Here is a 12,959-nt window from a genome sequence, read left to right as displayed (position 1 = left end):
TGGGCACTGATGTTGGGCAATTAGGCCAGGCTCGCAGTCAGCGTTCCACACCGATCTCGACAAACCATTCCTGTATGGACCTTGTTTTGTGCACAAAGGATTTGTCATGCTGAACAGGAAAGGGCCTTCCCCAAACTGTTACCACAAAGTTGGAAGCACAGAATTGTCTAGATTGTCATTGTATGCTCTAGTGCTAAGATTTCCCTTCACTGAAACTAAAGGGCCTGAACCATGAAAAACAGCCCCAGACCATTATTCCTCCTCCACCTAACTTTACAATTGGCACTATGCATTGGAGCAGGTAGCGTTTTCCTGGCATCCGCCAAACCCAGTCGGACTGCCAGATGGTGACACGTGATACATCACTCCAGAGGATGCGTTTCCACTGCTCCAGAATCTAATGGCGGTGAGCTTTCCACCACTCCAGCCGACACTTGGCATTGCGCATGGTGATCTCAGGCTTGTGTGCGGCTGCTCGGCCATGGAAACCCATTTCATGATGCTCCCAACGGCCAGATCTTGTGCTGACGTTGCTTCCAGATGTAGTTTGGAACTCTGTAGTGGACAGAATTTTTTTTACGTGCTACCCACTTCAGCACTCGGTGTTCCCGTTCTGTGAGCTTGTGTGTCCTACCACTGCACCTGAGATGTTGTTGCTCCTAGATGTTTCCACGTCACAATAACAGCACTTACAATTGACCGGGGAAGCTCTAGCAGGGCAGAAATTGGACCAAATGAAAGGTGCCACTTTGAAAGTCACTGAGCTCTTCACTAAGGCAATTCTACTGACAATGTTTGTCTATGGAGATTGCATGGCGGTGTGCTCCATTTTATACCTGTGTGGCTGAAATATCTAAATCCACTCATTTGAAGGGGTGTCCACATACTTTTGTTTATATATAGTGTGGCTTAGACAACTGTGTGGCTAAAGTTGTTAGAATGGATATACATTATGAAAATAACTTCATCTTATTGAATTCTGACAAATGTTCTGTGATTGAGTTTCCAGAACAGGAGCTGAATTAGTGAAGTTCTTTATATTGTATATGACATTCCAGCAAGATTGCATAATGCCCTTGTGTCTGTGGTAAAAGCCTGTGATGGTGGCCACTATGTGTCTGATCTGACGGTAGTCTGTAAGATGATTTATGGCCATCTGAGTCGAGCACATACTAATGCTGCATTAAGAAACTTTTCCATGCTCCCACTCAGCGATGGTCTGAAATGTGCTCAGAAAAAGGCTCTCCACTTTGGCACTCCCAGGAGATGTGAGTGTAAGAGTGTGTTTGTGTGGAGAGGAGGGGATGGAGAGGAGAAGTTCTTAGAGATGGGATTCCACTCTATTTTAATCCAGGGCTGCAGACAGCAATGTAACACGCTGGCGTCTTGCGTCAGTTCTTTTTCTGTTCCACATGGATTCCTACAAAGAAGAGTTGTTGTGTGTGACCAAATGCTGGAATATCCAGTGTTGGATCGCTTTCACCGAGAGGCCTCAAAGTGGCCTTCTGACAGTTTCTCAGTTGCTGTTGTGAATGTTGCTTAAATATTTCAATGATGTTTTAGGATGTGTTATGATTTATCGCCTTATAGAATCTGAAAGGGAAAACAAATGTTTAATATTGGGGTAATTCAATTGAACGGTAATTCCTATTCCTTATCATACTGACACTAATTGCGTATTGGTTTTTAGTTTATTTGGATCCCCATTAGCTTTTGCCGAAGCAGCAACTATTCTTCCTGGAGTCCACGAAAAAATATAAAACATGACAAGTAACAAAACACTGCTACACTGATAGACAGTCACACAAATGTAAAATACAACGATATACAACTAAATACTGTGTGTTAGTGTGCCTATTTGTGTGTGTGTGTGTGTCATTTCACAGTCACTATTGTGCCTTTGTTTAAAACCTATTAAGGATCTGACCCTTTTTCAATTTTCGCCTAAAATGACACACCCAAATCTAACTGCTTGTAGCTCAGGACCTGAAGCAAGAATATGCGTATTCTTGATACCATTTGAAGGGAAACACTTTGAAGTTTGGGGAAATGGGAAATGAATGTAGGAGAACATAACACATTAGTTCTGGTAAAAGATAATACAAAGAAAAAAAACATGTGTTTTCAAAGTTAGTTTTTTTTCGTCTTTGAAATGCAAGAAATTGCGTAATGTATTATTCCAGCCCAGGTGCGATTTTGGCCACTAGATGGCAGCAGTGCATGTGCAAAGTTTCCGACTAATCCAATGAACCATTGCATATCTGTTCAAATTTTTTTATCAAGACTGCCCAAATGTGACTAATTGGTTTATTAATACATTTTCAAGTTCATAAGTGTGCACTCAAACAATAGCATGGTATTATTTCACTGTAATAGCTACTGTAAATTGGACAGTGCAGTTAGACTAACAAGAATTGAAGCTTTCTGCCATATCAGATATGTCTGTCATGAGAATTTTTTTGTTGTTACTTACAACCTCATGCTTATCACATTAGCCTACGTTAGCTCAACCGTCCCGCGGAGGGGACAACGATCCCGTAGCAGTTTGAATCTGTTTTGTCTAAGGTCATTTTGCTGTTTACTTAGAAACTGGAGAAGGGAGTTCCATGCGATCATGTATAATACTGAGAGTTGCCGTGAATTTTCTTTGGACTTGGACTGTGAAGAGACCCGTAGTGGCATGTCTTGTGGGGTATGTATGGGTGTCTGAGCTGTAAGTTGAATATTGTATTGGTAACATCCAGTTGAACTGCCATTTTTTTCTCAGAGCAGTTAAACACCGACACTATTCAGGATACGCCACACTAATCAGGTGAGCTAAACGTGTCAGGCAGTTCTCTTGTCCTCAGTAGCATAACAACCAATGATTAGGTTCAGGGGGCGTACAGAGGATGTGGCTTAGCGGTGAGCTCAGTCCTCCTGGCTGCCATTTGGGGTGAGTAATGTTGTGAAACAAGCTCCTCACGTCACAGAGAGAACACAAAAGCAACACATTACAGTGGTTGTTAATTATATTAACATGCTCATTTCTCTTTGCTGTGGTAATCGAGTGAAAATCAAATCTGTGCCATTAAAATAATAAAATGACATTGCATGACTCAAACTGAGTGGATATCAACATTAAGCTGTACTCTGTGCTGATAAAGTGGAAACCGCACACATACCTGAGCATAAAACGGACAAAGACATCAGAAAGTCTAACAAGTTCTAGGGCAATGATGGTTCTGTGTGCTTCCACAACACTGAACACATCGCAAAAGTTAAATTCAGGACAAAGAGGGTCAGAAAATCAGGGTGTATGCAGAGTTCAACACTGACAACAGGGTGTTGTTGTGATAAGGAGCTACAGTAGCCTAGTGGTACATAGCATAGGCTTCACAGTTATGTACCATGACTGAGTTGTAACAGAAATAAAGGGGATATTATTCTTACCTACCTGGTTGCGCGTTTTATGCGATTTCTGCAGCCACACCCGCCACTGGTCGTAGAGTTTGATTGACATGCCGCTGCAGCCATAGGCGTGTTTGCGAACCCAGCCAAAGAACTGCTTGAGCTCCCGTCGCAGGGTGGAGTTCTGTTCGCCTGGCTTGGGCTCACATGACCCACTCTGCAGCCGCTCTGCCCAGGGAGAAGACAGTGTGAACAAGGTTAGTCAGAGAGGACTGCTCAGAGGAACACTGGCTCCAATTCAATTGAACCTGCCACAGCCGTGTTTACGCAGTGCCTTTGTGTACAAACTACTCCCGTCCACACACTTCCTGCAGTACCCCGTAGTCATTTTTTTATTTTATTTGACCACGTGGAATTGCGCTGTCGCATAACTGCAATGCAGGTTTGATTGAATGGAACCTAATGTTCTCCGACAACTAAATCAGCTGGAGACGAGCGGTCAGTGGCTCACACGGGGCTAGGAACTCTGCATGACCTCTGGGCTCTGGCTAATGTGCAAGGTCATTCTCTTGAGTAGTGAGATTATTTGATTACAATAGATTCGATATGACTACATTCACAAAATTGATTTGGTGCATTCCCAATATAAAGCTGGCCACAACCAATATCCCATGGCAAACAGAGCCTGATACCAACTTCCTCCCCCTTCTAAGTAAATACCACATAACCTTTGTAACCCATTATCTGCCATTGTACTCCCCAAATCTGTTTTCACTCGGTGTTAATGCCCTGTGTGCAACTGACAGACTGCATTTCAAGTTGCCTAACGAAAGAGGGAAAAAAAGTGTATCTATCTGATGTCTCCCTCAGCTCTTTGCCATCTCAGCTTGAGTTATTTTAATCCTCAGATGAAAGATTTCTATCGTGTAATTTGATGTTTGGCGTTCTGTGGTCACATACGGTTTGAATCTCATTTTCCCAGGATGTTGAAGACTAATCTGGGATGAGGTTATTGTTTCTTTGGTTTAATTGGCAATAAAAGGTTGATTATTAGAGGACAATTTAATGTCCCATGGCTCATCATGAGCCATAATAATATTAAACTTTGAAGATTTTATGGGAAATCTTGTAATGTGCACTATTGAAGATCAACAAGTGCTCACGAATGTCATAAATGCCCCGGGAAGCTTATGTCTGTTGTAAATAAATCCTAATGCAGTGTTATAACACCTTATGAAACCTATCCTTCCTCTTAAAGTGCTATGTAAATCTTTACTCACCACTGTGGGGTGTGGAGGCAGCTGAAGGGTGGCTCCAGTCACTCCAAATCCCAGCCTTCCTGGAGCCGTAGATCCCCACTGGGTTGCACCTCACCTGGACAAAGTACACCGTCCCTGCCCTAAGCCCCGCTAGCCGGCACGATGTCTGGTTACCTACATCGTCCACCACCTGAGAGACATCAAAGAAAATATTTTTAAAATGCACTCATATTGAATCTATTAACCACACACACATGCACACATTCCTGACAAAAACACGTTAGGTAGCAGAAATCAGACGTTCACACCTATCTTTCTGTAAAAACAGAAGCTCGGCTTGCATAAGCTTCGTTTGAAAGCCAAAATACAGCTCTGTAATCCCTCGAGAGTACCTGACACTCATACATCTCAAATATTTACACAGATATAAGATGCCATAGACGTGGCACTGTACCTCAGAAAGAGAGATTGGGGAGAGAGAGAAAAATGTGAATGAATGTTGAAACAAAGCTGGAGTAACGTTGCTACTCTACCTTCCATTCAGTGCTGTCCTCCAGTCGGTAGCGTATCTGGTATTTGGCCTGGAAGAGGAAGTCTTTGAGTGCCGGGGGGCTGCCCCAATGCACTGTCAGCTGGTCCTCAAGCTCCCCCACACGACTCACATGGACATTGTCTGGAGGGTCTGTGGTCACTGAAACAACAGGGATGTAGACACCGGTTGGTCACAAAGCTGTGTAATGACTAAGCCTACGTGTGCTAAGCCTACGGAACAAAAAACGCAATACAAATTTCCAGTGGTAAAGTACTTAAGTTAAAATAATTTAATGTACTACTTAAGTCGTTTTTTGGGGTATCTGTATTTACTATTTATATTTTTTGACTACTTTTACCTCACTACATTCCTAAATAAAATAATGTACTTTTTACTCCATACATTTTACCTGACACCTAATATACTCAGGACAGGAAAGTGGTCCAATTTATTCACCTCTCAAGAGAACATCCCTGGTCATCCCTACTGCCTCTGATCTGGTGGACTCACTAAACACAAATGCTTCGATTGTTGGAGTTTGCCCCTGGCTATCCGTAAATTAAAAAAACAAGGAAATGGCGCCGTCTGATTCGCTTAATACAAGAAATGTGAAGTGATTTATACTTTTACTTTTAACATTTTTTTTTCAGACTTTTTCTCAGTATTTTACTGGGTGACTTTTTTATTAAGGTATTTACTCAAGTATGACAATTGGGTACTTTTTCCACCACTGCTAATTTCAGTAAATAGAGTATACCCTTAGCAATGCTTCATGAGCACAAAAATATATAAAAATAGTTCTCTTTGTTGAAGGATTTGCAGTACATTATTATGCTCTATATTTCTGCCCTGAACAAGTAGAGGACTGAGATGAGGCAGCATCCACACTCTCAACTCTGAGAAACCCCTTGGTAAATATTGTACCACACTTTACAGACACTACAGCTATATCTAGATATCACAGCCTCCATGCTTGAATAAAACACGGCCATGAATGTTCAGTGTCGGGCCTGGGCTGTACTGTTGTCCAGCACCAATGCTGTCTATCTAATCTACTCTGACAGAACACTTTGCTTCTCTCCTTAAGTTCACTTTATTTCACAGTATCCTCCACATTTTATACTCTTGCTCTCACTCCCGGTCTCATTCTCTCTTTCTTTCTTTCTCTCCCTCTCTTTCTCTCTTCCTGTCTCATGCTCGATCTCCTTCCCCTCCTCTCTCTCCTCTTTCTCCACCCCCCCCTCTCATTTTCTCTGACGCTCTCCTTCTCTCCCAGTCCTGAGAATGAGTGTAGTTATGGACGCAGGGTAAGCAGGTCAGTGTCTGTTTCTGCTTTCTCTCCCCAGTCTGATGATTTAGGCACACGCTCCAGCATTAAAAAAAACATGTTTCCCACTACAGTAAGGCTCTCAAAGAAGTCAAGTACTTTGATGCTGCTGATAGAGGGGGAAAGAGAGAGAGAGAATCATATAAAGAGAGAAAGAGAGAGAGAATCATATAAAAATGTCAGAAGACAGTTTGTGATTTTCTTCTTGAGAAGTCTTTTGCTCCATTAATTTCCTGTTTGACTTGTTGTTTGTGTGCTGATGCACTTTATTGGTTTCATCAAGTTCGCCCCCCCCCCCCCCCCCCCCCCCCCCCCCCCAGGGGAGCAGAAAATCAAGGAAGATTCCACAGAAAAATTCCACAGCTTATGTTTTCCGCAGCGGAGTTGAAGAAATATAAGGTTATTTGATGCGTCATGTGATAGGCATCCTCCCTCCTGCCGACCAGTCTCCTCTCCCTTCAGACCAACCTACCTGTAGTCTCTAGGTGTGTCCAGTATAGTAGGGAGGGACATAGCAGAGCAACACAAAGGTCAATCGCTTTCCCTTTTAACCACAGGGACACACCTCAATCCTTAGGCTATACATTACATTAACATTTGAGGCATTTAGCAGACGCTCTTATCCAGAGCAGTTTACAGTTAGTGTATTAATCTTAAAGATAGCTAGGTGGGACAACCACATATCACAGGCATAGTAAGTCAACTTTTCCACAATAAAGTAGTTATCAGCAAAGTCAGAGCTAGAAAGGGGAGGGAGTGAAGTGCAAGTGTTTTTTGGGGGGAGGGGGGGGTCGAGGTGGATTATTATTATTTATTTATTTCATCTTTATTTAACCAGGTAAGCTAGTTGAGAACAAGTTCTCATTTACAACTGCGACCTGGCCATTATTTAAGATACTCTTTGAAGAGGTAGGGTTTCAGGTGCTTTCGGAGTATGGGCAGGGACTTTGCTGTCCTAGCTTCAGGAGGAAGCTGGTTCCACCATTGTGGTGCCCTTACAGAGAAGAGCTTGGACTGGAATGAGCAGGAGCTGCCCTCCTGTAGGGGTGGGAGGGCCAAGAGACCAGAGGTGGCAGAACAGAGTGCTTGGATTGGGGTGTCGGGATTGAGCATAGCCTGAAGGTAGGGAGGGATTGGGGTGTAGGGTTTGAGCATAGCCTGAAGGTAGGGAGGGATTGGGGTGTAGGGTTTGAGCATAGCCTGAAGGTAGGGAGGGATTGGGGTGTAAGGTTTGAGCATAGCCTGAAGGTAGGGAGGGATTGGGGTGTAGGGTTTGAGCAAAGCCTGAAGGTAGGGAGGGATTGGGGTGTCGGGTTTGAGCATAGCCTGAAGGTAGGGAGGGATTGGGGTGTAGGGTTTGAGCAAAGCCTGAAGGTAGGGAGGGATTGGGGTGTCGGGTTTGAGCATAGCCTGAAGGTAGGGAGGGGCATACAACATATGACTGATGATTATAGTTTTATCATAAACTAGTCTGGTAAACTGGTATATTGCAACATTGTAATACAAGACCAATATGTAGGCCAAGCTAAATGTTGACATTTAGTGATATTTAGTTACATGTCCTCAACATTATCTACCCATCCTCATTGTGTTTTGTAAGTGTATCACTTTTTCCAAATGTCTGAAGTTCAGTGAACATTTAGTACAGTTCAGTTTATCTTTAATAATCACAGCCATAATCCATTATATTGTTATTGGGATTGATTGGGAATCCATAAAATTCCTTTCTCATATGAAAGTGTGTTAGCCATATGCAGGAGATCAGGCGGTGAGTTAGTGAGTGAAGTGAGGCGAGGAGGAGAGAAAAGGAAAGGATGAGATCACGATGGACTCATGTAACACAGGAGAGAGGAAGCATTTAGCACGTCCTACCGTCGTGACGGGACATTTTCATGGCATAACCACCCTAGCAGGTCTGGAGCGGGGTGGGGAGCAGGAGGGAGACTGGACAAAAGGCTCCCTCTACTTACCCACATCCAGGATATCCAGAGTGATGACATCAGAGGTGGCAGTCCCCAGCTGATTGGACGCCTCCACCCAGATCTCGTAGGGAGTAAAGAGGGCCAAGTCCCGGGGGATATAACACGTGTAGTGTTGCCCCGTGCTGTAGTCCTCACATTCCCTCTCTCGCCCGTACCACCTGCACAGAACACACAGCAACATAAAGTCACTCATATCTGTAACAAAATTCTCAATATAATGTACTGCCAACAACCAGTAAAGCGGAACATTTTCACTGTGCACTGGACCTCGAAATGTTAACAGTGTAAACAGCATTAAGAGTCAAATGAATGCCTGCAGTACAACAAAGCAGTGGTTACAGTCTTTGCACTGTATCATCAGAATTACATAGGCCTTTAGTGAGTAAAAGAAAGTAATTGTGTTCCAGGTGATGCATCGATCATTGTTTCTAGGCAGAAATGATGGTGGGTTGGGTGATCACCTGGGAGATGCTGGACATCTGTGGCTCTCACCTCAATTTGTACTTGAGGGTGTATTTGGTTTTGATGAAGGTTTCGCCCCGACCCCCAGGGGTCCACTTGCAGCTCAGGTCCTTTGTGTTTCGGGACCAGCAGGTTAGGTTGACCGGCTTCTCCGGGGGCACTGCACATTAACAGTGAAAATATATGGTTATCTTAACGGCTACAAGAGTGGTTGTGCAATGTGTATTATACAAAGCTGTTATAAACACCTTAGTATCACAATGGACATTAAAATGTTGCATTAAACAAAGTGCTTATGTACCACAAACAAATACATCAGTATAGTAGTTCCTATTTCACAATGGGTAATAATGATCACTCAATCTCATAATGACAAACTGGCACATTGCTTAACCTCAGACAGCAGGCTAGAGGATTCAGCTCCTCTCTCATTTCCTCTCCATGATAGACTATCAAACACAGATGTAGTTCGAGACAGAAGCAAAGTAGTGATGCTGATTACAACCCACTGAGCAGCTAAACTGAGGCTCTGGCTGTATGATTCAAAGACAGACAGAATAGGCTCTGTACGTTACAATTTTAATAGAATAACTATTATTTTCATATGGGCTCTCTTCTTTGTTTGCAAAGATTTCTGCATGAGTGAAACATTGCTTCTGTCAATACATGTAATGTATAATAAATTATCCCCTGTACTTAAGCCACTGCTGGGAGACACTAGAGATTAGAGTGCAGTAATATATCAGGCTTTAAAATCATAGCAAACACACAGCTTATCATCAAAATGCTTTTAAACAAACAAAAAAACAATATTTTGTAAATGCACTGTCCTGAGCTGCTTACTCTGACAGTATTGATGACTCCGACAGTATTCACTTGTCTATCTCCTTGTTACACCCCAGCGCTGTCCTTTTGAGCACAGACAGTTTAAGGACCACAATCTAGTTTTCAGAACATCCGAGAAGTTTTTGTCATTTTCACCCAAATTCAAGGAGGAAATACATTTGGATTTGGATTCAATGTTCTGAAAACCTGTCCCCAGAAGAAGTGGTTGAGGCCTCCAGGGCCAGTCTGACACTTACTGCCCACGTAGAGACAGGAGCCAGCCAGGACATGTCCATCTCCGCTGTGACACACCAGGTTGTCCCCAGACTGTTGCTGGGAGCCATTGAGGTGGTGCAGAGTGACACTGAGGCAGTTGGGGCTCAGCAGGTCGTACGTGCTACTAGGGAGTCTCTTCCCGTTCATGGTCCAGTACATAGTGTTGGCATGCAGCCCCCGCTCGGGGCTCACTGTGCACGTGGCCGTCAGGCTGGAGCCCATCCGCAACGCCGGGTCCTGGGGGAAGATTCCAGCCACTGCTGGGGGAGAGACATACTGAAACACACTACTTTAAATGGGCTTCACTCCTGGAGTTGATGATGGCTTAACACGTACGGCAATAAACTTTGATTTGATTGAACATTTTTGTTCTTGATATTAATATGTTCAGAGTTAATAGATACTGAATCTTTCTGAGTGCAAACACTCAGGGGAACCTGAGAGTTATGAAGTGGATTTATGGGTCCTGTGCTGAAACTGTTGGGAGATCACTTGGAGAGGTCCGACAAGGTTGTTGGTCAAATTCTTGAATGCTTTTCCATCCCCACTATTCCTTTACTCTTCTGACTCATCTTATGATGGATGCTTCATTAGAAATGCCCTGAGAAGCGTTCCTGTTTGAATGTGTTAGCACTTGGCTCCTTTGGGGGAGATTCAAGGGTTAATGTGAGGAGGTTTATTAAGTGTGCTGTTGGTGGGCGGTAGACAAGCTATCTAACATATGTGGCCATATGCTACGCGCTATGAGTCTGACCGGACTAAAGAGGACTTGGTGTGAGATGTGCCGAACCCAGTGTGTCCACTGATATTTACACTTTACGTATACACAAATAGGGTAAATTAATTGTTTGTTTCACAGCAACATTGCATCAATTTTCAACTTGGGAATTTCAGATGAATTTTTGAATTTTGAACTTAATCACCTCTGTGGCCTATTTCTCTGTTAGTTCAACAATGCACTACAAAGAAATCCAATTTAGCTGTTAGGCACATGGTTTTCATAGGATATTATTACCATAAAATAAAATGATCCAACAGGCATTCACTTTGTCTTTGGAACATTCTCACAGGATATTGGTTTCAATAGGTGAAATGTATATGAAGAATAGTTTACAATTACTCATGCACAAATGTGTACAATGCCATAATCTCCTATGCAGACTTGTTGCATTATCAGTAAGTAGTTATTACCAATTTACTTACAATTAATCTTCAAATCCACCAAACATTATGCCCATATTTTGGACATTAAAAAAAACAGACATCTTGAAATATAACTCATAATCTGTTCATGTATTATTGTATTATGTGAGCTTTATTTAAGAATTTAGGCCCGAGTGGGTGTGGTATATGACCAATATACCACGGCTAAGGGCTGTTCTTATGCACGAAGCCACACGGAGTGCCTGGATACATTGCCATATATCACAAACCCCCAAGGTGCCTTATTGCTATTATAAACTGGTTACTAATCTAATTAGAACCGTAAAATATATTTTGGGGTCATACTCATGGTATACTTAAGCAATATAGCCCAAGGAGGTGTGGTATATGGCCAATATACCACGGCTAAGGGCTGTTCTTAGGCACAACGCAACATGGAATGCCTGGAGACAGCCCTTAGCTGTGTTATATTGGCCATATATCACAAACCCCAGAGGTGCCATATTGCTATTATAAACTGGTTACCAACATAATTAGAGCAGTAAAAATAAATGTTTTGTCATACCCGTGGTATACGGTCTGATATACCATGGCTGTCACCTAGTCAGCATTCAGGGCTCGAACCACCCAGTTTATACATTTTGTTATACCACAGCTTTCAGCCAATCAGCATTCAGGGCTCAAATCACCCAGTTCATAATACAGGTATTTTATAATAATCTGGCAAGTACACATGTGGACAGTCTGGACACCTGTGAATCAGACAGTGAGTTTTGTATTTTGTACCTTTACCTTTACAGACAATGTATCTAACACATTGTGTTGAGAATTGTAACATGTACATAAAATGTTACTTTTTTTGTTGACTAATAGAGGGTGAGCGTCCCTCCCATTCAAATCTGTCGAAACAGGTTTATGACAAACTTGGTAGTCGGCTTCTCACAATATCACACTTTTTGTAGGCTACTTACGTGTCGATGAGGAGAACACACGTGGAACAAACAGCATGAGGCACAACAATGAGAGCATGTTTCAGATAGCCTTTTTCTTCTCCTTTCCCTCCTACGTTCTGGCTCCAAGACTTGTGGGTTCGGGAACAGTAAAGGTTCAAACACAATCTTGCGGGAGAAAATGCAGGAATTGAAACCCAGCTCTCCAACAACGTTGAATCAACAGTCTAATTCCAACGAAGAACGTCAGATCTCCGTGTGTAGGCTAAAAATGCGGATGAGCTTATAAACAGTGGTTGTATGAAAGTAACCTAAGGGTTTAGTGAGGGTTTGCTTCGGTGCACGCCTCAAAAGCTAAAACATTGAAGTTGATACTTTATAAGCCCCTCCCTTGTCTTCCCACACGGTCTCAAGTCATTATTGCTCTTCATTTTGTATACGTTTCATCCATTCCAAAGAATAAGAAAAAAAACGTATATTCTATAACATTCCATCTCTAATTTTATAGTTGGGTCTACTTCATGGTTATCGTCAAGGCAAGTGACTGAATTGATTCATTAAAACAGCATAGGGACAGGTTAGAGTTCTCGAAAGTCCCTATACTCAAAACAGAAGATTAATTCATACAGGCCACCTGGCACATTCTTATGTACAAGATTCAGCCTATCAAGCACTCATTAGAAACATGGAATAGAAAGAGATGCTATTTTGATGTTTTATATAAAAGCAAAGTGTTAAGCTGTTATGCAGAAGTGTTATTGTTCACTGTTCACTGACAAAATCACATTAAAA

General features: G+C 42.6%; 1 protein-coding gene across 6 annotated transcripts; it reads right to left on the bottom strand.

Moving 5' to 3' along the window:
- Window positions 1-782: 782 nt before the first annotated feature.
- Window positions 783-12,640, bottom strand: LOC118936337 (cytokine receptor-like factor 1). Of its 6 annotated transcripts, none has more exons than XM_036969128.1 (8): window positions 12,189-12,640; window positions 10,035-10,313; window positions 8,983-9,112; window positions 8,479-8,648; window positions 5,183-5,340; window positions 4,671-4,839; window positions 3,433-3,618; window positions 783-1,593 (listed from the first exon to the last, which is right to left on the bottom strand). In XM_036969128.1, the coding sequence occupies exons 1-8, from the start codon at window positions 12,244-12,246 to the stop codon at window positions 1,577-1,579; spliced, it is 1,167 nt and encodes a 388-aa protein (XP_036825023.1). In that variant the 5' UTR covers window positions 12,247-12,640; the 3' UTR covers window positions 783-1,576. The 6 variants fall into 6 exon arrangements, with proteins under 6 accessions (XP_036825023.1, XP_036825024.1, XP_036825020.1 ...); XM_036969129.1 differs by having other exon boundaries at window positions 3,437-3,618; XM_036969125.1 differs by having other exon boundaries at window positions 783-1,420; window positions 3,437-3,618.
- Between the last annotated feature and the right edge of the window lie 319 nt (window positions 12,641-12,959).

This window comes from Oncorhynchus mykiss, chromosome 30 (assembly GCF_013265735.2).
Source record: "Oncorhynchus mykiss isolate Arlee chromosome 30, USDA_OmykA_1.1, whole genome shotgun sequence".
Taxonomy (NCBI): Eukaryota; Metazoa; Chordata; class Actinopteri; order Salmoniformes; family Salmonidae; genus Oncorhynchus; species Oncorhynchus mykiss.
The sequence above is the reverse complement of the archived record's forward strand: the minus strand, read 5'-3'. Positions and strand labels throughout refer to the sequence as shown.

Excerpts from the sequence above, each read along its gene's own strand:
- LOC118936337 (XM_036969124.1), bottom strand. The coding sequence starts at position 12,246 with ATGCTCTCATTGTTGTGCCTCATGCTGTTTGTTCCACGTGTGTTCTCC. Across the intron at positions 8,649-8,982 it reads ACCCTCAAGTACAAATTGAG|GTGGTACGGGCGAGAGAGGG; the intron begins GTGAGAGCCACA and ends TGTTCTGTGCAG. Across the intron at positions 4,840-5,182 it reads AGGACAGCACTGAATGGAAG|GTGGTGGACGATGTAGGTAA; the intron begins GTAGAGTAGCAA and ends GATGTCTCTCAG.